Here is a 23,851-nt window from a genome sequence, read left to right as displayed (position 1 = left end):
ATACAGAAGCTTGGAAGCATGCACCACCAGACTTGACCATAATTTTCCCCTCTATTATCAGGCTTCTGAATGGCCCCAGCATAAATGAGGGTACCGTTCAATTCATGTACAAACAAAGAACTGAATATACTTGTTAATAGACAAAAGGAAACAAAGTCCTGGAGTTAGTCAGCAGGCCAGGCTGCATCTCTGGGGAACATGGGAAGGTGCTGTTTTGATCAACCGAATGTCACTCCGGTAACATCCAAGAAGCTCAACACCTTCCAGAGCAAAGCAGCCTGCTTGATACCTCAATCACCATTATATCATTCTTTATTCTTCACTAGAATAGTGTGTACAATCTGAAAAATGCAGTTAAACACTTTTATGCTCTTTGAGCTGTACATCCTCTTATCCATGATTTCTCCAATAAAGCAGAATGTCAGGGCAGAAGGTGCATGGTAAAAGACCTACCTGCAGGCTTCCTTCCAGGTCATACTGCATTTCTCAGAAATTGCTGTTCCTTCTTGGTTGCTGGGTCTAATTCCTGGAACGTACTGTTAACCTTGCGGTTTAAGTAGATTTTTTATTGTGGTCACCTTGAGGTCTTTTAGGATGAGAAATGGATGCTGACACCGATTATTCATTCCCATAAAAAATAATAAAAATAAAAACCTCAGTGACAACTGAGATTAGACAATGCAATGATGGGCAGATATAATCCTTAAATTATGCACAATTAATTTAGGAGGATTGGAAATTAGCTTGGGGGCTCAGGTGACATGGCATGTAAAAGTAGGATTACTTTTCCAGCTGGTTTTGGGGAAAGAGTGATTCCACTTTAAATATTGGGAACCTTTTGCAAATATTTGCTGAATGGATAGTGAATAAATGACCCGAAGAAAACAAAATACTGGAAAACATACAATAAATGCATGTGATCAACTTAATAGAAATAATTCAGATAATTATGGAGAGGGATGTAAAGTAAGGGAATAACATCAATTTTAAAACGGGGATACGGTTAGAAGACCGGTGACCTCTCTGGGTCACAGAAAGGTTGTGTTTCTAAAAATATATATATTTGTATCACAATTTTTCTCAAACATAAAGTATTTCCCATTGAATTCCATGTTATAAGTGGGGATGTTCCTAAGGGAATTTTCCCCTCTAATATTGGCAACGACAAAGTGATCCGCTAGTTATTAAACAACTGTGCCCATCATTAGACTCCGACGATGGGGGTAATGGACAGGGTCCATGCAAAATAAATGACACTTTGTTAATTTTTATTTTCAGTCTCGTTACTGTGGGGAAATTAAATTGCATCGATTGGATTGGCAGTGCAGCCAAGTCTGTCTTTTGAGTGCTCTGTCCAGTCCTGGAGGACATGAGCAGACATCTCGAAGTAAAGCACTACCCGGCTCTTCAACTGTGAAGCATTTTCTCTGACCTGCAAGGTTACTGGACTAGGAAAGTTGAAAGTGAGAATATCCGAGGAAGAGATGGGATCTGATGATTGGGCCTGTGGGAGAAATGTGGTGTAGGAACTATTCAGGGAGGTAATGGGTTGAAGCATGGTGACTTAGTGGAAGTGGAGTGAAAGCCAAGGGATTACTTCAAGTGGTGGCCATGGCTACTCTGGCTCCCCACAATGCAGCACAACAGGAAAAATGCCGCTGGTGAAGAGCGTGGAGAGCACTGTACTCTGAGATAGACACAAAATGCTGGAGTAACTCAGCGGGTCAGGCAGCATCTCTGGAGAGAAGGAATGGGTGACGTTTTGTGTCAAGACCCTTCTTCAGACTGATGTCAGGGGAGGGGGGCGGGACAAAGATAGGATGTAGTAGGAGACAGGATGAACTAGTGGGAGAACTGGGGAGGGGAAAGAGAGGGATAGAGGAACTATCTGAAGTTAGAGAAGTCAATATTCATGAGAAATATGAGATGCTGTTCCTCCAATTTGCACTGGGCCTCACTATGACAATGGAGGAGGCCCAGGACAGAGATTGCAACTCTACTCAGATGTCTGTTCACCTGTCCTCTTATTGGTCGGGATGTGGCAAAGGAGGGACTTGGCTGTGTATGCCATCCCAATCGTTCCAGTGACATCATAACCAAATCCCACATATCAAAGCTCCACAGAACTAAGTGACCAAAAATAAAATTTGAGATAATTTGTTGCTTTCACAATTTGTTTATTTCCTCCCCACAAATTTCATAAGAACATATTTTTTTTCTGTATCTCTAATTTGCAGGTAGTGATATATGACTTCCATAGGACACATTTCTGTCACACACTCTAGTAACTCAAATGAATCATTCATATGCATTGTCATGAAAGCAAGTAGTGGAAATACTCAAAGCAGGCAGGAACTCTGGAGAGCAATAGTTGAAACTTGGGGCGATTACCTTTTACCAGAATCCGCTATACTTTATCGTGAAATACATATTGTAAAGCAGAGTGAGAAGTAGACTAGGAAAAGTCGTGACAGTAATTAGTTTTGGTTTAAAAGAAACATTTGGGCTAATGAACAGTAGAACAATGTAAAGTAAATGTTGGGAGGAATGATTTAAAGAGCAGAACTCAGAGGAAATATATCAGCCAGAGATTGTTCGCAAAGACAAACAAGAAACTTGTAATTTAAGCATTGAAGATCTCAGTTGTGGAGAGGAAATTGGCATTCATGTTAGAGGTATGAGTAAAAATAAAATACACAGGGAGATTTCAGTTATCAATATGGTGATTAGGGAAAAAAAGACTAAATACTAAGGAATTGAATTTCCAGGCTAATACGTGCAGAAGCAGTTATATGAGTTTATGGTATGCTGTTGATGGAGTAAAGTTGGTATTAACTGGTGGTTGTAAAGTGTAGATGCGCACCAAACACACCAGAATAAATTAAGTTTTATCCCCCAGAATTAAACTTTTAAAGCTGTAAAAAGAGGAACAGGCCATTTGATCTCTTGAACCTGCTTACCTTTCAACTTCTGCCATTCTTGCACTAACTCCAGATTTTTGCCTTAATATTTAAAAAGATAAAAATGCTGAGCCACTGAATCATTACCACTTTTTTCGGCACATATAATTCCTAAAATTCACTGCACACAGGAAAGTTCTTATCTATCCTCAATGACCGAATCCTTATTTTTGAGACTGACTTCTGGTTCTAGATGTATCCCAGCTAGGCAACACCATCCCTTCAAGCCCCATAAGAATATTGTACCTTTCAAATGAGATGATCTCCTATTCTTCTATCAGCACTGCCTGTTTTCCTTCTGTCAGATGATAGAGCCACTGCCCCATGAATAACCTGGATGAACCGTTGCATCTCCTGCTATTGGAACTATCTTTGCTTAGAGAGATGACGCTTGTGATATTTCATATGTAATTTCTTTCACCATGACCTTATGTTATTGGAGCAAGGCAGCTCTGTTAGTTTACAGTTCCACTTACAATAGTTTGCCTTACTTGCATGCTAACTTAAGTGATTCATGTAGGGGTACACAGGGCCATCTGACACTAACCACTTTCAGTTTGACACCATTTTAAAAAAAAAATGGTCTGCCTTTATTATTTCTGTCAAATTGAACAATCTGATTTTTTAATCATTATATTCCATGTCATTTCTTTGCCCATCCTGTAAAATGCAACTTCTCTTATAACATAGGATTCAATGGGGAAATAGTGTTTTGCATTCAATAAAATCATGATGATTTTCTAAGAACACAACTCCTCCATACTGTAGGGATTGTCCGTATTAGAATTTGAAGATGCTCCCAAATCAAAGGGTAGAGCTAACATAAAATTGTAGCAACACGTGAACACGTTGGAAAAGTGCAAGTCGAGCCAGTGATAAATGTCCTTTCATTTTGAAAGCAAAGCTATATTGTTTTCTGATGAGTTGATTGTGAAAAACAGAATTGCCGGCCAGCAAATCGATTTCAAATGCTTTTGAGGCAGGGATATATTTCCAGGAGAACAAAACATAAATGCTAATGGGGGCCTTGTTTAGTTTAGAGATACAGGCCCTTCCGCCCTCCGAGTCCACGCCGACCAGCGATCCCCGCACACTAACACTGTCCCACGCACACTAAGAACAATTTACATTTATACCAAGCCAATGAACCTACGTACGTCTTTGGAGTGTGGGAGGAAACTGAAGATCTCAGTGAAAACCAACGTAGGTCACGGGGAGAACGTACAAACTTCATACAGACCACCTGTAGTCAGGATCGAACCTGGGTCTCCGGCACTGCAAGCGCTGTAAGGCAGCAATTCTACCGCTGCGCCACCTTGCTGCCCTGTGTGGCATTGATCAGTACTATGCACAATTCTGCTCTTTATTCTACAAAAATACACAGAAGCTCTAAAAAAATGGCAGAACATTTGATGACATACAAAAACTAAATGTAAAAATTTTGAAGGGGTTGGGCATTTTAGTAATGAAGAAACTGGTCTAATAGCGATCTTAAAAAATTATGATGTGGATACCAATATATTAATCAGGTAAAGGCATTTATTTTTACTTGGTGAGACGATGAAACTGGGCCGCCCTGGGTACACTGACTCTCTCAGTCTAGAAACTTCAAACATGTCTGGATATAATCATCAGTAATAGTCAATGGTGGCAACTGGTGTGGCGCATAAATACCAGTTGGGCTGCTTAACTTTTTTTTATTTTTGAAAATATGTTCTTGTGGGAAACTTAATATTGTTCAAATTTGGACCATTGGGATTTGAAATGCTTTGGGTTTGATGTGTTTCTTTTGAATTAAATTAATATATTTTCAGAGAAGCTGGGAAATATTTTCACACTTAAAATCTGCATGAGGGAAGATTGACTACCAGAATTTTAATGCTGTAAAGACTTATTATAGACATGGTTAGAGTTAACCCAAGTGGCTGTGCATTTTAAAGATCTCCAATTCCATTTTTATGATTGATAACTGCAGCTGCGGTTTGAACTGCTTTTGTGATGATAGTTTGCTGGAGCAGAAACTGGAAGAACAAATTTTATAAACTTTAAAACTTCAGATTTTTTAGTTGAGCTTGTATTTGATTGCTAGTGATTTTTTTTTGTGCTGTCTTTCTCATCTTATCCCACCAATATTTTTCACAGATGTCTTAAGAGTTTTCAATACAGAATTGGTTTGAATTGAATAGCTGTTCTTTTTTTGAACATAAAATTCTGTTTGGTAATTATCATTCATTTTTATTTTGTTTTTAAAGCTGTTTACGGTGCAATATTTAAGGTTGATAATGGTGCTTAGAGTCTAAAAAATGTTGAGCTTGCTCCTGAGAAAAACCCTTTGAATGTTTATGTATATGCATTCAGTTGCCCGGTTGAATGGAATTTAGGTGACATTTAAAAGGGAAGATCAAATAACTTTCTTGAAGGAGTGAAATAAGCCTGAAGTTTAATAACCTCTAATGTCTGAAGTTTCGGTAATGATATTTTGTTTATCAACTGCTTGCCAGCTGTTTTAATAAAACTACATTCTTGTGAAAAATATCAGTTATTTTGCAATTTGTGATGGTGAGGCTGAAATAAATTGTACAATGGTTGCTAGCAAGTCTTTATTTTGTTTTAAAGTCTAAAAATGTCAAAGGGAAAATTTGATTTGTAAATAAAATTCTAAATGATTAAGATTAATCGATTAAACATGTTTTTCTTGTTGGATTTGAGCTAGCTTTGAACAGTTGTCATTGGATTAGAGTTGCGCAGTTGGATACTGCATATAAACTGAAGCAGCTATTTGTGCAGTGACACAGCATACAACTACGTATATATGTTAACCTCTAAGTGACCTAGCAGGAAGTAGAACGGGTGTAAGCAGCTGTACAGGAGCTCCGTGCATGTGAGCAGCCTCAAGATGGATGCCAAAATGGGTTTGTCTTTTTCATTAATTTTAGATTGAGTTAACATATTTCTCTGGTTTGAGTTTTGGCAAAGATGTCTCATCCTAGTTTGGTGTTAGTGTTTAAAAATGGCTGTCTTCATTGTAGATCATTGCTTTAGGCAGAAGGTATGTTGATCAGATTGTACATGCACCAAGGTTGATGTAAAAGGAAATTAGTGCTTAATATTGCAGGGAACAGCAGCATTAGGCATGCATTATTTGTTAAAAATGGCAGTGAAGTTTGAAATTGGTTAAAAGATAGCTGGTAATTGGATGAGATCAGCATGCTGGTTGCAGCTTGTATTGATGCTATTTTTAGGTGGAGCAGATGCCAGCAAATGCATACCAAATATTGCCTGCAGTATTTTGTATGGCGTCGGGTCATAATTTGCACTCTTTTGAACTGATTTTATTTGCAAGTATTATTAAAATTTGTGCTGTATTTGTGATTACGTTATTGACAATGATGAAAATGAATTATTTACCAATACAATCGTAATAATACAATATAATCATCTCCTGAGTATCTGCACATTTAAAGGATTTAAAAAAATTACCCTCATAGCACACCTATTCTAACTCATGGGATTAATGTTTTTAGCCTTGTTTGGAGGATGATAACAGCAAACCAGTTAATAACTAGCTAAATTTGTGACCTAATGCTTCCTTTTTAAAGGTGCTTATCAGCTCGAGATATCTCAAATGCTCACTGCAGATCTTATATAAATAACCATATTTTTAATAATTTAACCATTGAAATTCTTGAATGTCATTTGGGGCAAGAAATGGAAAACTCTAGTTAAAATATTCTGGAGTTTAGAAATAAGGCATGGAAACGGGCCCATCGCCCCACCGAGTCCATGCCGCCCATAAATCACCAATTCACACTAGTTCCACTCCCTATTTAGAGACTATTTAGAGGCTAATTGACCTAAAAACCCACATGTCTTTCGGATATGGAAGCAAACAACGGTCACAGGGAGAATGCACAAACTGCGCACAGTCAACACCCAAAGTCAGGAACGAACCAGGGTCTCCGGCACTGTAAGGCAGCAGTTACGCCACTGTGAATTTGGAGAAAATAATGAATAAAGATTAACAGCCGGACTTTTAGTTGAGCCGTAAATGGGGCATTGAACATACAAAAACTATAATCAAGAAAATGCTATGATATGTGATAATTGAAAGTAAGTATTCTACGTTTGCACTCCAACCAACTTAGGTTGGAGTGCAAATGCACTGGTGTGCAAGATTGGAAGGTCTAAGGAAAGGTTTTATTGAGCACGAGATTTATAACTGGCCTCTGTGCTTCTGAGTTCGAAAGGAATTAAATTGAAGGTTTTGTACGACTTCCCTTTATCTTAATGGGGCATTTGACTTTGTAAAACCTTGCAGTTAAATGCTAAGCCTTGTCCTTACAACTCATTAAGGAAAGGCACAAAATGCTGGAGTAATTCAGCAGGACAGGCAGACTCTTCTCTGGGCGAAGTCTTTCTTCAGTCTGAAGAAGGGTCTCGACCCAAAACGTCACACAATCCTTGTCTCCAAACTGAGTTACTCCAGCATGTTGTGTCTAACTTCGGTTTAAACCAGCATCTGCAGTTCCTTCCTGCTAATCAAGGAAAGGACTGGGACCCTACTACCTTTGAATTCTCACCATGGTTTGATATCCTGGCTGCAAGTATATACCACCATTTTTGAGGCTTCATTTCAATTGTGCAATTGTATATACTGCCAATCTCAATCATGTGTAGCTCAAGTCAGACCTCCATATTCACTAAAACAAGCTGTATAAAATACCCTGAAGAGACTTCGTAGTGGAGCACTAAATGGACGTACGAGAGACTGGGGGTGCTGCTCTACCGTTTCAGTCTACATAAAGCGTCTTGACCTGAAACATTGTCTATCCATTTCCTTCCCCAGATTCTGCCTTTCCTGCTGTTCCTCTAACTGCTCTCCTTATTTAGTTTAAAATAACGACTGGTATGTTAAGAGATATAATTGCTGTCTAGAGAAAAGTCTGATAATCTTGAGCGGTTTAGTCTTTCATGAGGATGCTTTACTCTTTGCAGTTCTAGCTGTTAGGACTATTGTGTATAATGACCCTGGTATTACATGTTTTGTGAAAGATTTTATCTTTGTGTTATGCAATTGGTAACCAACATTGTAGCAAAATTAGAGAGACATTTATAATGTATTAAAATTAACACACAATGTCTTCAGCATTTTGATTAGTTTAAATTAGGAATAAATTTTAATCTGCTGTTCCATTGTCAGGCAAGGGACTTGTGAGACTGGATCTAGTACAGCGATTCCCCATGTTGCAAATTACCTGATTTATGAAAATCTGACTTTACAAAAAATCTCAGTTCATTTTAAAGCATTTCTCAGGCAAAAATTATAAAAATCTCCTTGACATGAATTACTGGCTGAACACACTGTATTCCATTAGTTTAATTATGGGGAGCATTGAGGTAGGTATTGAATGAAATTAAAGTATAGCAAGTCTATATAGAGTGGGTAGCTTTAAAGACGAATGTTTCTAATTTATGGAGAAATTGGCTTGCAGCCATTTCAGAGAAACAGAACCATTTGATAACCAGGGATTGTCAGTATATCTGTTTTACTTGGGAATACATTATTCAAAAATCTGTATAATGTTGTCCATGTAGTTGACACACAGTCTCTGTTTGTAATAAAACTGAATGTTTAAATAATACAATGCTTTCTTACAGCAGTTAATACAATAATAGTGTAAAATTCCTGGATGTATCCAAGCTAGCGGGATTTCCTGTAGAACTTGATGAAATATTTTGGTCAAGCCTACCCACTGACAAGGGAAGTGCCATTGTAATCTGGCTGACAGACCTCTACTATGCTGAGGCCAGGTGACAGCTCAGACACCACCTCATACCTACAGTTTGACTATGACCCCACAGCCAATTACCAGGCCATGATCTCTCAGACTGGTTTTCCTTACCACTGGCAATCAGCCCTATCTCCTTCCTAAAATCCACAAACAACTGCCTTGGCAGACCCATTGTTTCTGTCTGTTCCTGCCCCACAAAACACCAAATACCGTGATTCCATCCTATCCCCCCCCTCATCCAGTCCCTTCAACGTACATTCAGGACATCTTGCACGTCCTTCAACTCTTCAATAACTTCCAGTCCCCAAGTCCCTCATTGCCTTATCTTTACCATGGACATCCAGTCCCTTTACACCTTCACCTCCAATCATCACGATCTCGTGGACCTCAGGTTCTTCCTAGAACAGAGACCCAATCAATTTCCTTCTACCTGCACTCTCTGCCTGATGGAACTTCACCATCAACAACTTCTTCTTTGACCCCTCTCACTTTCTCCAAGTTAAACGTCTAGCCATGGGCACTCGCAGGGGCCTCAACCATGCCTGCCTTTATGTCGGGTGCATTGAACAGTCCTTATTCCAAACGTACATTCGCACCAATTACACTTTCTCCGCTACATTGACAGCTTCATTGGGAATGCCTCCTGCACTCGTGCAGAACTCGTTGATTTCATTAACATTACCACAAACATCACCACTCCCCCCCCAGGTACTTCCCTGAATTGTAACACCTGTCCCTATACCTCTTCCTTTGCCTCCTTCCAGGTGAGACGAAGGCTCATGTGCACCTCCTCTAACCTATTCTACCAATGTTCCTAGTATGGCCTTCTGTACATCGGCGAGACCAAGTATTAACTCTGTGACCATTTCACTAAACATTTGTGCCTGGTCCACCAAGGCAGACTGGAACTTCCCGGTTGCTAACCATTTTGGCTCTTCTTCCCATTCCCAGATTAACCTTTCTGTCATGGACCTTGTCCATTGCAATCGTGAGGCCATGCGCAAACTGGAGGGACAACTCCTTGTATTCCGCTTGGGTAGCTTACAACCCAACGATATGAACATTGAATCCACCAATTTTAGGTAACTCCAAATTCCTTCCTTCCTCTCTCCCTTCTTCGCCCACAACTCTTTCCCCCCCACGCCCATGCACCACCTGGACTTGCACCTATTGCTTTCCGCCCCGCCCCCCTCCTCCCCCAATTAGCTTCACAATTTGCAGCTCTTCAAGCATAAGGTCATAAGTAATAGGAGCAGAATTTTAGGCCATTCGGCCCATTGTCTATTCCGCCATTCAATCATGGCTGATCTATTTCTCCATGCTAACCCCATTCTCCTGCCTTCTCCCCATAACCCCTGACACCCGTACTAATCAAGAATCATATCTCTGCCGTAAAAATATCCATTGACTTGGCCTCCACAGCCTCTGTTGCAAAGAATTCCTCAGATTTACCACCCGCTGACTAAAGATATTCCTCTTCCTAAAGGAACGTCCTTTAATTCTATGGCCTCTAGATCTAGATTCCCACTAGTGGAAACATTCTCTCCACATCCATTCTAACCAACCCTTTCACTATTCAGTATGTTTCATTCTTCTAAACTCCAGCAAGTACAGGCCCAGTGTCCTCAAACATTCATCATATGTTAATCTGCTCATTCATGGGTTCATTCTTGTAAACCTCCTCTGGACCCTCTCCAGGGCCAACACATCCTTCCTCAGATATGATGCCCAAAATTGCTCACAATACTTCAAATGCAGCCTGACCAGTGACAAAATCCTTTCATTTTATCTCTGCCCTTTGTCCACCATCTGCCTATCAAAAATCTCCCTCATCCATATCAACCTATTACCTGCCAGGCTTTGTCGCACACACAATTTTGAATTGTGGCAGTGGGCTTTTTAAAATTTGATTATTATTAGCATGGCAGGAGGATGTATTATACTTTCCTGTGCAGAGATTGTACATGCATCTTAGTCAGGGATTTTTAGCATTTAAGATTAAATGTGCTATTGCCTGGTGTAATTGTATCACAATTAATATCAGCTTGAACAATTGCAATTTGCAAATTTCAATTTTCAAAGCAAATACCCCAAATATGTGAGTTGATGTTTGGATGTCTTTGTTATGGACAAAATTGCATATTGGTAGTTAAGTTGAATGGGACATAGAAGTTCTCTATTTCCATTATAGATTATATTTGGATAAGAAAATGCAAGGAATGGCAAAGATGAAATGGTTTTAGATTTATGGAAATTTCATATTAGAATCTTCTTTGGTCAGTAACTTTAGTCAACCACTTGTTATAACTTTGCTAATAATACTGAAATTGCACTAAATAATGTTTATGTAGTTTTCTGTCTTGACTCTTCTCCCACTACCTCCTCTTTCAAAAACACATCTGTGTGTATGTGTAGGAGTTTAAGAAATAGCCCCTAGGATCCGTTTCTACCATTCATAATTTTCACGGCTGATCATCTACTTTCCAGGCCATTTTCTTGCTTTGCCCCATATCCTTTGATTCCTCACATGCCCAGAAATCTATTAATTTTTGTTTTGCATTAACTCAATGGGGTGTTTCAATGTAAATAGATCTCTCTCCAAATTGGTCCCAAATGCTTCAATCCCCCACCCCACCCAGCTTTCTCACTTTGGTACTAGACTGCATCCGCAAAAACGGAGAAAATGTCATCCCACAGCCAGCTTACTGAGCCCTGTAAGAATGTTGAATTGTGCATTGAAGCATCATCTTCCTCTAAACTCCTGAGACCAAGAGTAGTCCCCCTAACCTCCTCCTTCCCACTGCATTGTCTCCCTCCTCTGTCATAGAATGAGTCTAGTGAATTCTCACTGCAAGACATCACTCTTTCCCCCCACCCTCTTGGCAAGAACATTTTATTGTTCAACTATGGAGACCAAAACTCCACAAAATACCAAAGATGTGACTACAAGGGGCCTCCTTATAATTACAGCAAGATCTTTTCATTACCTTACTTAAATTTCCCCGGCAATAAAAGCTAACGCCCTCCCAATCTGCACGTGTGACTTCAATAACTTGTGCATGAAGACATCCGGTTCTCTTGGAATATTAACATTTCCTAAACCCTCTTACAAAAAACATTTCCTGCCCGAGGGCAACGCCTCATCTGCCATGTTCCTGCCTGCCCACACCTCCTCTTTCCCCCTCCCCACTCTCATTCACAAAACCACTAAGACTTTGTCTGAATTGTAAATATATTTGCTCAGCCAATTCTTTGATTAACATTGTGGACTGCTGCTTGAGCATAGATCGTTGCCATTCCCCACCATCATAGTCTGCCAACTTGAAAAAGCAGTTTATAGATATTGGTGAGCAAAGAGCGAAACTTGGTGAGCACAGTACAAGGGGTTGCCATAGTAGATGTGGAAATTAGGTTACAGTCAGATCTGCTATGATCCCACCAGCTGGCACAGCAATTTAGAGCTGTTCACTGGTGAAAAGATCAAAAAAATAGTGGGTGAGTTTCTTGAACACCCATCCACAACAATCTAAAATGCTTGGCAATTTAGAAGGGTTTTTTTACATCTGTTTTCATCCTGGTTTCTTGCCTAACTAATAAATTGATGATGGAATTTGTTCATGTTAAGCTGTGGAAGCATTTTTGCATCGTGCTCATTATTTTCTCTCTTATTTTAACAGTTGTGGACTTAATCTATTGGCGTGATATTAAGAAGACTGGACTAGTGTTTGGTGCAAGCCTCTTCTTGTTGCTGTCTATGACCATTTTCAGCATTGTCAGTGTAATTGCGTACCTTGGCCTGGCTGCACTTTCAGTTACTATTAGTTTCAGGATATACAGAGGTATTCTGCAAGCAGTGCAGAAGTCTGATGATGGACACCCGTTCAAGTAAGTAAATTCATGTAATTAAATGGATTATTTATCCTGCATGTTGTGCTAACAAACTGAGTATTGTAGATGCACGTGCGATATTATTGAAAACATTGTGAATGCATCTTCAAAGTGCAGTACATACAATTGTATTTGTGTCTAAATATTTGCAAGATAAGTACATGGCCCAGTACTTGTAATAGTATGTATTTTTTTCACGCCCAGAGGTATTTATACGATCGTTAAAAGCAGATATTTCATGTGTTCCTTCAGGTTTTCATACTTAATGCAATATTCAATATTTAAATGTATACTTAATAACACGTGAAAAAATGATCAATTGACACGATTAAATTGAGCATTAAATCTGTTGAGATGATTTTTTAAATAAAAATTGGAATAGGAATAAAATTACAATTTGTTGAAAGTCTGTTTATTAAATCTCTCTTTTCCTTACAACCCCACCCTTTTAAATCAGGGCCTGCTTGGAGAAAGATGTTGCTGTTTCTGATGAATTGGTACACAAGTATAGTGATATTGGACTAGGACATGTTAACCAAGTGATTACTGAATTAAGACGGCTGTTTCTTGTTCAAGACTTGGTGGATTCTCTGAAGGCAAGTAAACTATTTTGTAGGTAAAATACTTTTTCTTTAAGTGGTCCATGTTATCAAATTGCCCATAATAGTTCAAAACCAAAATACTGTAGATGTTAAAAGTCTACAGGTAGAAAACACTGTAACATTGTGCAACTTGGCGTGACATTGCAAGCAGTGCAGAAGTGCATTGATGAGCACCGTTTCATGCAATTGGAACTGAAATAAATAATTTTCTAATTGTGCTGGGCAGGTAGCATCTACAAAGAGAAAATCATTCTCGTTATGATACAACCGATTTAAATTTTGATGAGATACTTGATTGGTCTCATCATAAACATCTTGTGTAAGGAAATTTTTGGTATTTTACCAAAAATTAATTTAACAAAATTGGATATCGACTTGAAATTAGGGGTGACAAAGCTTGATAATGGTGTTTTTTTAGAGCAACTTAAAGTATGTGTTTTTTCTCCCCAGCACAATATAATCAAAACTGTAATGGTTTGAATTTAGTGTTCTGGGTAGTGCATTTAATGTCCATTGCCAGAGTCATATGCAGGTTGTAGTCTTCCCATTGTTCATTGAGTGAGACTTCCTAAAGTTAAAGTTAGGGCACACAGGTTCACCTTTTAAAGGTAATGGTGTTTGAACAAATTGGAATTTAAGCCTGATTATTTCCAGATTCATGCTGGCACACTAATGGATCAGATCTGTCAATTTAAAGCTTTTAAATGTACACAAATTGCTGTTGTTAAATTCCTGTGGTATAGGGCAAAATAATGGCCACAGACTTGGCAATGGTTGATGTGCTTCCAACTTGGGATAGAGATTTGGAGGAAAACCTGTTAGGGGTATGTATTTGTGCATGTGCACACTCCTGTCCTTCAAATGGTAAGAATCTATGGATTCAGGAGATGCTCTAGTAGGGTCCTTGGGGGTTAGCATATTTTGAAGATGGTGCACACCATCATTATGTCTAGGGAGAGAGTGGTTAAGTTGGTGAATGGGATACTATCTCGTGCAGATGGGTTTGAGCTGCACAGGTATTATTGGAATATTAAGAAGGGTTATCCATTCCCTCTACAGATGCTGCATAACAAACTGAGTTCCCTTAGCATTGTTTTCTTTGCACAATCTTCCAGCACTTGCAGTTTCTTGTATCTCCAAATATCAATTATCAAATGGAGAATAATCCTTGGCTTCTGAAAGGTAGATGATGGAAAGATTTCAAGACGTATTCACTAGAGGTTACCTAGTTTCTGACCTACAGTTGTGGCTACAATATTTGTGGCTTGTTCAATTTTCTGGTTAATGATGGTACCCCTTTATCTACACCCCTCATCCTAGTTGAAAGAATGGTAATAGTGGAAGGATTTGCAACAGCAATATCGTTGAATGTCAAACAAAGCAACCTAACCATCCTCTTGGAGATGCTGATTGCCTAGCATCTCTCTTGATAGCTACTATTCATATCTAAATGTGTTCATGAAGCCATAAGTTACTTTATCTTCTGAGTAGATGGAGTTGAAGATGGACACAAAATACTTGGGTAACGCAGCAGGTCAGGCGACATCTCTGGAGAAAAGGAATAGGTGATGTTTTGGGTTGAGACCTTTCTTCAGACAGAGAATCAGGGGAGATGGAAACTCAAAGTATGAAAAGGTATAAAGAACAAATGAATGAAAGGTATGAAAAAAACAAATCCAAGCCAGCAACGATGATCAAGGAAAGGTGGAACCCATAATGGTCCATTGTTGCCTCTGGAAAAGGTGATAACGAGTTGATAAAGTGAATCAAAGCAGGACAGCGCTGGGTTATAGTTTGCCCAAGTGAAATATAAGGTGTTGTTCCTCCATTTTGTGTTTGGCCTCACTCTAACAGTGGTAGAGGTTCAGGACAGAAAGGTCAGTATGGGGATGGGAAGGGGAATTAACGTGTTTGGTAACCAGGAGATTGTGTTGGCTAAGGCGGATTCAGCAAAGGTGTTCAACAAAGCGATCTCCCAGCCTGAGATTGGTCTCATCGATATATAGGAGTCCACGCCTAGAACAGCGGATGCAGTACTTGAGGTTGGAGGACGTACAAGTGAACCTCTGCCTCACCTGAAAGGACTGTTGGAGTCCTTGGATGGAGTCGAGGGAGGAGGTATGGGGACAGGTGTTGCATCACCTGCGGTCGCAGGGGATGGTACCTGGGGAGGGATGACAACTAGGGGGGCTCTGTCCTTGTGACTGAGGGGAGGGGGAGCAAGAGTGGAGCTGTGGGATACCAAGTAGACCCATGTGAGGGCCTCATCTATAATAGAAGAGGAGAACCGCCTGTTCCCTAAAGAATGAGAACTACTCTGATGTCCTTGTATGGAACACCTCATCTTGGGCACATATGCAGTGGGGACCAAGGAATTGGGAGTTGGGGATAGTCTTTGCAGGAGGCAGGGTGGGAAGAAGTGTAGTCTAGATAGTTTTGAGAGTCAGTAGGTTTGTAATAGATGTCAGTTGATAGTCTACTTCATGTGATAGAGACGGTGAGATCAAAAAAGGGAAGGGAAATGTCGGAGATGCTCCAACTGAATTTGAGTGCAGGATGGAAATTGGTAGTGAGGTTAATGAAGTTCATGAGTTCTGCATGGGTGTAGGAGGTAGCCCCAATGCCATTGTCAATGTAGCAGAGCTAGAGTTCAGGGACAGGGGTTGGTGTATGTCTGGAACGGGGGTTGTTCTACGTACCCTACAAAGGCAGGCACAACTGGGGCCCATGCGAGTGCACATAGCTAAGCCTTTGATTTGGAGGAAGCAGATAAGTTGTTGAGAGTGAGGACCAGCTCCACTAGTTGCTGGAGAATGTTGATAGAGGGAAATTGGCTGGTTCTGTGGTCGAGGAAAAAACTGCCTTCCTGGTGGGGGATGGAGGTGTCAAGTGACTAAAGGTCCATAGTAAAGATGAGGGAACTGAGACCTAGAAAATTGAAGTAATTGAAGAGAAGAACGGCATGTGAGGAGTCTTGGACATAGGTCAGGAGGGATTGGACGAGGGGGGGATAGGATGGAGTTGAGGTACGTGGAAATGATTTCAGTGGGACAGGAGCATGCTGAAACAATGGTTCTGCCAGTGCAGTTCTGTTTATAGATTTTGGAGAGTTGAACTTAGCTTAATTGTCATGAAACATTCTCACATTAAATTCTCTAGGGCAATCATAAGTGAAGAGCTGAAGAATGTGTATAGTTCACCCTGCCAACACGTAGAAAAATGTTCTATATTTCAATTAAAATCCCTCTGCAAAGAGGGCAAAAATGATTTATGAGAATATTGTCAGGCCTGAGTTATAGGAAGAGATTGGGCAGGTTAGGGTTGGGCGACCTGCAATATTTAATGTTGCAATTTGCAGCCATGTTGATGCAATGGATTTTCTTCTTTATTTCTCCATGTGTTATTAATTCCAAATGGTGCATGTGTTCAGATAAACACAAAATTGAAGGTTTGTCATTGTTCTAATGTAATAGGAGTTATACTCGTGTTTGTATGCTGTTTACTATTCTGATATATTCCTGTTATTGCCTATTTCACAGCTCTGCATTGTCACCTTGTCCTGTCTCTTTCATTTTCTAAATCTACTTTGCATACTGCCTCTTGGTCTTCTGTGCAACCTTTGTTATTCAACTTATTAGGACAATAGTGCAGCTTGATTCAAATGAAGTCTGTTGCAATGGTGCAGCTCCCTTTTAACCCGTTTAGATGTCAATGTCCTATAAATTGAAATCCTCATCTCTTAACCCACTCTTTGGAAGTATAACTTCTAACTTCCAGGGGCCACAGTTTGAGAATAAGGGGTAGGCCATTTAGAATAGAGATGAGGAAAAACTTTTTCAGTCAGAGTTGTAAATCTGGGGAATTCTCTGCCTCAGAAGGCAGTGGAGGTCAATTCTCTGGATGCTTTCAAGAGAGAGCTAGATAGAACTAGTAAAGATAGCGGAGTCGGGGTATGGGGAGAAGGCAGGAAAGGGGTACTGATTGTGAATGATCAGCCATGATCACATTGAATGGCGGTGCTGGCTCAAATGGCTGAATGGCCTACTCCTGCACCTATTGTCTAACTTCAGCCCTTGGAGATTTCTATGGTTGCTTGATTTATGTGCTGATTAAAATCCAGCTGTCAATAAATGGAGAAGCTGGCTGGGATCATTGGCACATAATTGAGGAAACTGCTACAGAATTTGTTCATATAACCATACCAAATAAGTCACTCTTTCGAGCTGGATTTCTTGAGATGGGTTTCTAAAGGTTGTGTGATTCATTTAAATTATAGTCTCTGACTTGGAATAATTTTCACAGTGTTTTAAATATCTTAAGCCAGAAATTCTAAATGTTAACAAAATTAAAAGGCATTCCAAGTAGACAAATTTGAAGAATGGAGCAATTTTTAAAAAAATAGTTGAGAATAGTTGACTGCATGTGAAGTGTTAACTTCCAATAGATGTTAACCGTTGTTTAATTGTGCAAAGTCCTATCATACTGATGTTACACAAGCCATTGTTATAAAGTGGCAGCTAAGATTCTGAAATAACTGATCTTAATTTACTTTCAAGTTTGCCATTTATGGAATCAATGGATCCCTAACAAATTCTTAACTGAGTGTACCTCCAGAGTAAATTGGAGTTATAATTTTAAAAGCCAATTTTCTCTAATCTTTCTGATTAGAATATACAAAAAAAACTATTTCAAAATGAAGTAAACTTGTTTTATGGAGTGAATTTTTTAGAGCTAGTTTCTGCAAGGATGAACGAGAAGTTGGTCACATTATTCAAAATGGATTGATCATTCTGGACCATGATGAGAAACAATATAGATGTGTAGATAGACGAGTTGCCAATGCAGATTGCAACATGATCTAATTGCTATTATGGAGACGTGTTTGGAGGGTATCCAGGAACGGGTGTTCATTATTCTAGATTGGATGATCCAAAAGAACAGGCCTAACATGAAAGGAGACATTAGCATTATTAATGAACGAAAATGTCTGTGATGATAGCAACTCTAATGGGGAAGACAATTCAGTAGCATGCTCTCAGAATTGTTGAGAAAAAAGATGGAGGTGACAGCATCAACGTAGGAGCAATTGAGCAGTTTTTAGTTTTGAGATACAGCACAGAAGAAGTCTGAGTCAACCAGTGATCCCACACACACTCAGGACAATTTACAATTATACCAAGCCAATTAACCGACAAACCTCTACGCTTTTGGAGTGTGGGAGGAAACCGTAGATCCCGGAGAAAACCAATGCAGGTCACTTTTAGAACATACAAACTCCATACAGTCAGGATCGAACTGGCCCAAAAAGCAGCAACTCTACTGCTGCGCCACTGTGCCGCCCACAGTGGCTAAACATTTGTGAGCAAAAACAAAACAAAAACTGCAGGATGACTCAGCGAGTCAGGTAGCATCTGTGGAGGAAAATGGACAGATGATGTTTCAGGTTCAGACCCTGAAGAAGGATCCCGACATGAAACTTCAACTTCTTTTCCTTCCATGGATGTTGTCTGACCTGCTATGTATCCTCAGCAGTTTGCTCGGGGGTTCCAGTATCTGCAGTCTTTTGTGCCTCCTGGATAGACATTCATATCTTGTTTCGTGTTAATCCGCCTTCTGACCAACATTGTACAGTGTGTACGTGGACAACCACAATGTGAGCTTCAATAATCCATTAACTCAATCCTTAGCAGTTCAAGGTAGGAACACAAGAGTTAAAATGTTGATCTGGGGCAAGGCCAACTTTGATGGTATTGGACAGGAATTTGCTCAAGTTGATTAGAGCAGGTTGTTGTGGGTCAACGAATGCTTGGAAAATGGGATGCTTTTAAAAGTGTGTTGCCAAGAATTCAGGGCATGCATATTCCTGTGAGAGTGATGGGCGAAGCAGGTTGGGAGTAAGGAAGCTTGGGTGATGAAAGGAAAGAACTGATTAGGGATAGTTTAATTTATTGTCACGTTTAGTGAGATACAGTGAAAAACGTTTTTGTTGCATGCTATCCCGTCAGCGGAAAGACTGCATGTGATTACAATCAATCCGTCCAATGTACAGATACAGAATAATGGTAATAATGTCTAGTGCAAGATAAAGTCCAGTAATGTCCAATTAAATGCATGGTAGTCAGCATGGTTTTATATCTGGGAGTTTATGTCTTACAAATATATATTTTTTGAAGTAGTAATCAAAAAGGTGGTCAATGGCAAAGCCATAGATATTGTCAATATGGACGTCAGGAAGGCATTTGATAAGGTTCCACAAGGTAGTGCTCTGGAATGTTAGATTCTATGGGATCCAGGGAGAGCTAGCCAACTGGATACAGAATTGGCTTAATGGAAGGACACAGAAGGTAACGGTGGAAGGTGGTTTTTCAGACAGGAGGCCTGTGATTATTGGTGTGTCTCAAGAATTGGTGCTGGGCCTATTGATGATTGTGGTTTATCAATGATTTGGATTAGAATATGGAAGGCATGCAGATTGCAGATGTAAGGTTGCAGATGACACTCAAATAAGTAACATTGGGTGGTATTGTAGATAGCGAAGATGGTTATCAAAAATGGGATTAATAGAGCAAGTGAACTGAGGAATGGTTATTGGAGCTTAATGCAGATAAGTGAGAGGTGTTGCATTTTGGGAAGTCAATCCAGACCTTCACAGTGAGTGGCAGGGTCCTGGGGAATGTTGTAGAGCAGAGGAATTTAGGAGTGCAGATACATACTTCCTTGAAAGTGGCATCACAAGGAGATAGGGTTGTCAAGAAGCCTTTCTGTACATTGGCCTCATAATATAATAATAATAATATTCATTTATTGTCATTGCAACGAGTACAACGAAATTAAAAAATAGCCAATCCTGACGGTGCGTACAAACATATATGCAATAAATGCAAAAACAAATAAATACATAAATACAATTATATTAAGTACAAGATTTTTTAACGGTGTTGCCTAGTGCAAAGGTAGTGTTCAGTTCTCGTATGGCCCTGGGGTAAAAACTGTTCTTAAGTCTGTTTGTTCGGGATTTGATCGACCTGAAACGTCGACCAGAGGGCAGATGAACAAACAGACGGTGGCCGGGGTGGGATGGATCTTTTATTATTTTGCCTGCTCTACTGAGGCAGCGTAGGCTGAACAGGTGCTCCAGGGAGGGCAGTGAGCAGCCGATGATCTTCTGGGCCGTCGTGATGACCCTCTGAAGGGCCTTCCTGTCCTTTTCTGAGCAGCTGACATACCATGTGGTTATACAGTATGCCAGCACACTCTCGATGGAGCAGCGATAGAAGGACAACATGAGCTTCTCCTGCAGGTTGGTTTTCCTGAGGATCCTCAGGAAGTGGAGTCTCTGCTGTGCCTTCTTTACTGTGGTGATGGTGTTGGTAGACCAGGTAAGATCCTCTGCGATGTGCGTACCCAGGAACCTGAAAGCGGGTACCCTTTCCACACAGACCCCATTGATGTAGAGTGGGTCGTATTCTACACTGGTTTTTCTAAAGTCAATTATAAGTTCCTTTGTTTTGGAGGAGTTCAGGACCAGATTGTTCACTGAACACCATGCTGCCAGCCTTTGGATTTCATCCCTATAGGCTGTCTCATCTCCTCCTGAGATGAGTCCAACCACAGTCGTGTCATCCGCGAACTTGATGATGGTGTTGGTGGGATGAGTGGGGGCGCAGTCGTGAGTGTAGAGGGAGTAAAGGATGGGGCTCAACACACAGCCCTGTGGTGAGCCGGTGCTCAGTGTAATGGTGGAGGAGAGGTGAGGGCCTATTTTGACGGTCTGGGGGCGGTTGGTCAGGAAGTCCTTGATCCATTGGCAGATGGTTTGGGAAAATCCAAGGTCGGAAAGTTTGGTGACCAGTCTGCTCGGGATGACCGTGTTAAAGGCAGAGCTGAAGTCGAGGAAGAGCATCCTCACATAGCTCCCCTGGTGTTCAAGGTGGGTCAGTGCAGTGTGAAGAGCAGTGTCGATGGCATCCCCTCATCAGTCAAGTTGCTGAGTATAGAAGTTGGGATAGACACAAAATGCTCGAGTAACTCGGTGGGTCTGGCTCAACCCCCTTTGCCCACCCTTCCTCCAGTAAAAGTCTTAACTAGCTTCACAGTTCTTAGCTATGTACCCTTCTTGTGCTCACCTGCCTCTATCCAACAATCTGCTTATCAGGTCGAGACCCTTCTTCAGACTGAAGGGTCTCGATCCAAAACGTCACCCATTCCCTCTCTCCTAGATGCTGCCTGACCTGCTGAGTTACTCCAGCATTTTGTGATACCTTCGATTTGTACCAGTATCTGCAGTTATTTTCCTACACAATCTGCCTATCAGTGAACCTCTCTGCCTGAGGTCATTTGTTGCCGGCCCTGATTTGTCCTGCCTTTTTTTGCATTGATTTTTTTTTAGTTGGGCTCAAGTGTTCACGTCTGACATTCAGTGAGTTCCTGACTTATATGATGCAGTGTACACACTTGTAAATCGTAGGTTTTCTGAACATTGGAGACAAACGTTTTGGAGAACAAACCGTAGTTTTGGAGAGCTACTGCACATGTCAGAGCTTGATTCACCACACTGAATGCTTTCTGCTTTGATGTTTAGATAATAGGATAATAGGATTGATAATGGCACACCTCTGAGGCAACATGGCAAATCTTTGTTAATTCTTTGAAGATCCATCAATACTTTGGCAAATGGGGATATGGTTAATGTGATTCATTTCTGAGTTTTGAATCAATGATTTTCTTTGGCAGGTATTTAAAATGACATTTTTCTTAAGTGTAGCATTCTATATTGTGAAATAGGACTTGGATTGTTTATGCTTGCTGCTGTTGGAATGTAGAAGCAATATGCTATGGCTTACCTGAAATTAGTCTTTTGACAATTGGACAGGTGTGTTTTATTTGGTTTTGATGTTGCTTTGTGAACTACATGCTTAAGTATATTTTATTTTAGTTTTCAGTGCTGATGTGGCTGCTCACGTATGTTGGTGCCTTGTTTAATGGGTTGACTCTGCTGATAATAGGTAAGCCTTTACCAATTCTCTGAATGGATTTCTGTTCCTTCATTACACTCATTAAAAGTATTTTATGAACTTTAACTGTTCACACTTAAAATCTACATACAAATATTTACATAAAAGTATAGTTGGTTATAATGCATTTGCTGAAAAGTTGGCATTTTATCTTTCTTAAAACTCAACATTTTTGTGGTAGTGTTTTAATTTGTAGGTTAGCATGTGGATTTCATTTAAGTCTCATGAAATGTTGCGTCACAATGTTCATAAACATAGCACAAAAAGTAAGGAAATTTGTGTTTGGTAGATTATTTCTTTGTTGTAACAATGCTTCTTGGCAATAAATCTTATACCGTTGGAAAGCCTGTTTATTCCCCTTTTAAATTGTGCCACATTTGTAAGGAACATGCATTTGTGGGATGAGCAGCAGAGCTGAGTATGTGGGTTGCGCCCATGAAAAATCTGCCAAATCTCTGCCAATGCCAAACAGCTTATTCTGCCATTGACTCTTGTTCGGTGTTGTTTGGTGGATTGGATGATTGAAGTCTGAAGAAACAAGACATATTGGCAATTTAACAATTTATTCATTTAATAAACAGGAGCCTCAGTAGCGTGTGGAAGAACCATACACAGCCACAACAGCCTGGCACCTCCTCCTCATGCTGGTCACCAGCCTGGTCACACACTGTTGTGGGATGGCATCCCATTCTTCAACCAGCATTTGTCGCAAGTCAGCCAACGTGGTTGTGTTGGTCACTCTGGCATGTACAGCACGCCCAAGCTGATCCCACAAGTGTTCAATGGGGTTGAGGTCAGGACTGCTGGCAGGCCATTCCATCCTCTCCACTCCCAAATTCTGGAGGTAGTCTCTGAGAAACCCTGCTCTGTGGGGGCGAGCATTGTCATCTTGGAGGATAGAGTTCGGTCCCAGACTGTGGAGATATGGGATTGCCACTGGTTGCAGAATCTCATCTCGATATCTCTCTGCATTGAGATTGCCTCCAATGATGACAAGCCTCGTTTTTCCAGTGAGGGAGATGCCGCCCCACACCATCACACTGCCTCCACCAAAAGATGTTACTCTATCGGTGCAGCAATCAGCATAGCGTTCTTCGCGTCTTCTCCACACTTTGACCCTATGATCCAACTGCCGTAGGCGGAATCTGGACTCATCGCTGAACATAACGTTCCTCCACATGTTCAGGTTCCAGTGCACGTGTTGCCCACACCAGCGCAAACGGGCCTGACGGTGAAGGGCAGTCATGGCAGGCCTCCTGGCAGCCCTATGAGACCGGAGATCAGCTGCGTGCAGTCTGTTCCGAATTGTCTGGGCAGAGAGCCGTCGGCCATATCGTCCTGCAAACCTTGACTGCAAATCTGTAGAAGACAGCCTACGGTTCCTAAGTGCTGACAGGGTGAGGAAACGGTCTTCTTCGGGTGTCGTCTTCTTGGGACGCCCACTTCGCGGCCTGTCTCTGACATCCCCCGTTATATGGAACTTGGCCTTCACTTTGGAGATGGTACTAGGGCTCACTCCAAATAATGCCGCAACTTGGTTTTGCGGCACACCAGCTTGAAGTTGCCCTATCGCACGGGCCCTTTCCAGATCAGTC

At 40.7% G+C, this 23,851-nt stretch overlaps 1 protein-coding gene across 4 annotated transcripts in view; it reads left to right on the top strand.

The window, feature by feature from the left end:
• Positions 1 to 23,851, top strand: part of LOC144596496 (reticulon-1-A-like) — a 55,272-nt gene that overhangs the window by 21,753 nt on the left and 9,668 nt on the right. For 3 of the 4 annotated variants that reach the window (XM_078404838.1, XM_078404841.1, XM_078404842.1), the window contains 3 exons: positions 12,430 to 12,637; positions 13,098 to 13,236; positions 22,178 to 22,247. In XM_078404838.1, the coding sequence (XP_078260964.1) occupies positions 12,430 to 12,637; positions 13,098 to 13,236; positions 22,178 to 22,247 (417 nt within the window). Of the gene's footprint in view, positions 1 to 5,736; positions 5,873 to 12,429; positions 12,638 to 13,097; positions 13,237 to 22,177; positions 22,248 to 23,851 lie in introns of those variants that run through there. The other variant, XM_078404843.1, reaches the window with a different exon arrangement.

Source organism: Rhinoraja longicauda, chromosome 9, assembly GCF_053455715.1.
Source record: "Rhinoraja longicauda isolate Sanriku21f chromosome 9, sRhiLon1.1, whole genome shotgun sequence".
NCBI lineage: Eukaryota > Metazoa > Chordata > Chondrichthyes > Rajiformes > Arhynchobatidae > Rhinoraja > Rhinoraja longicauda.
This window is presented reverse-complemented; position numbering and strand designations above follow the sequence as displayed.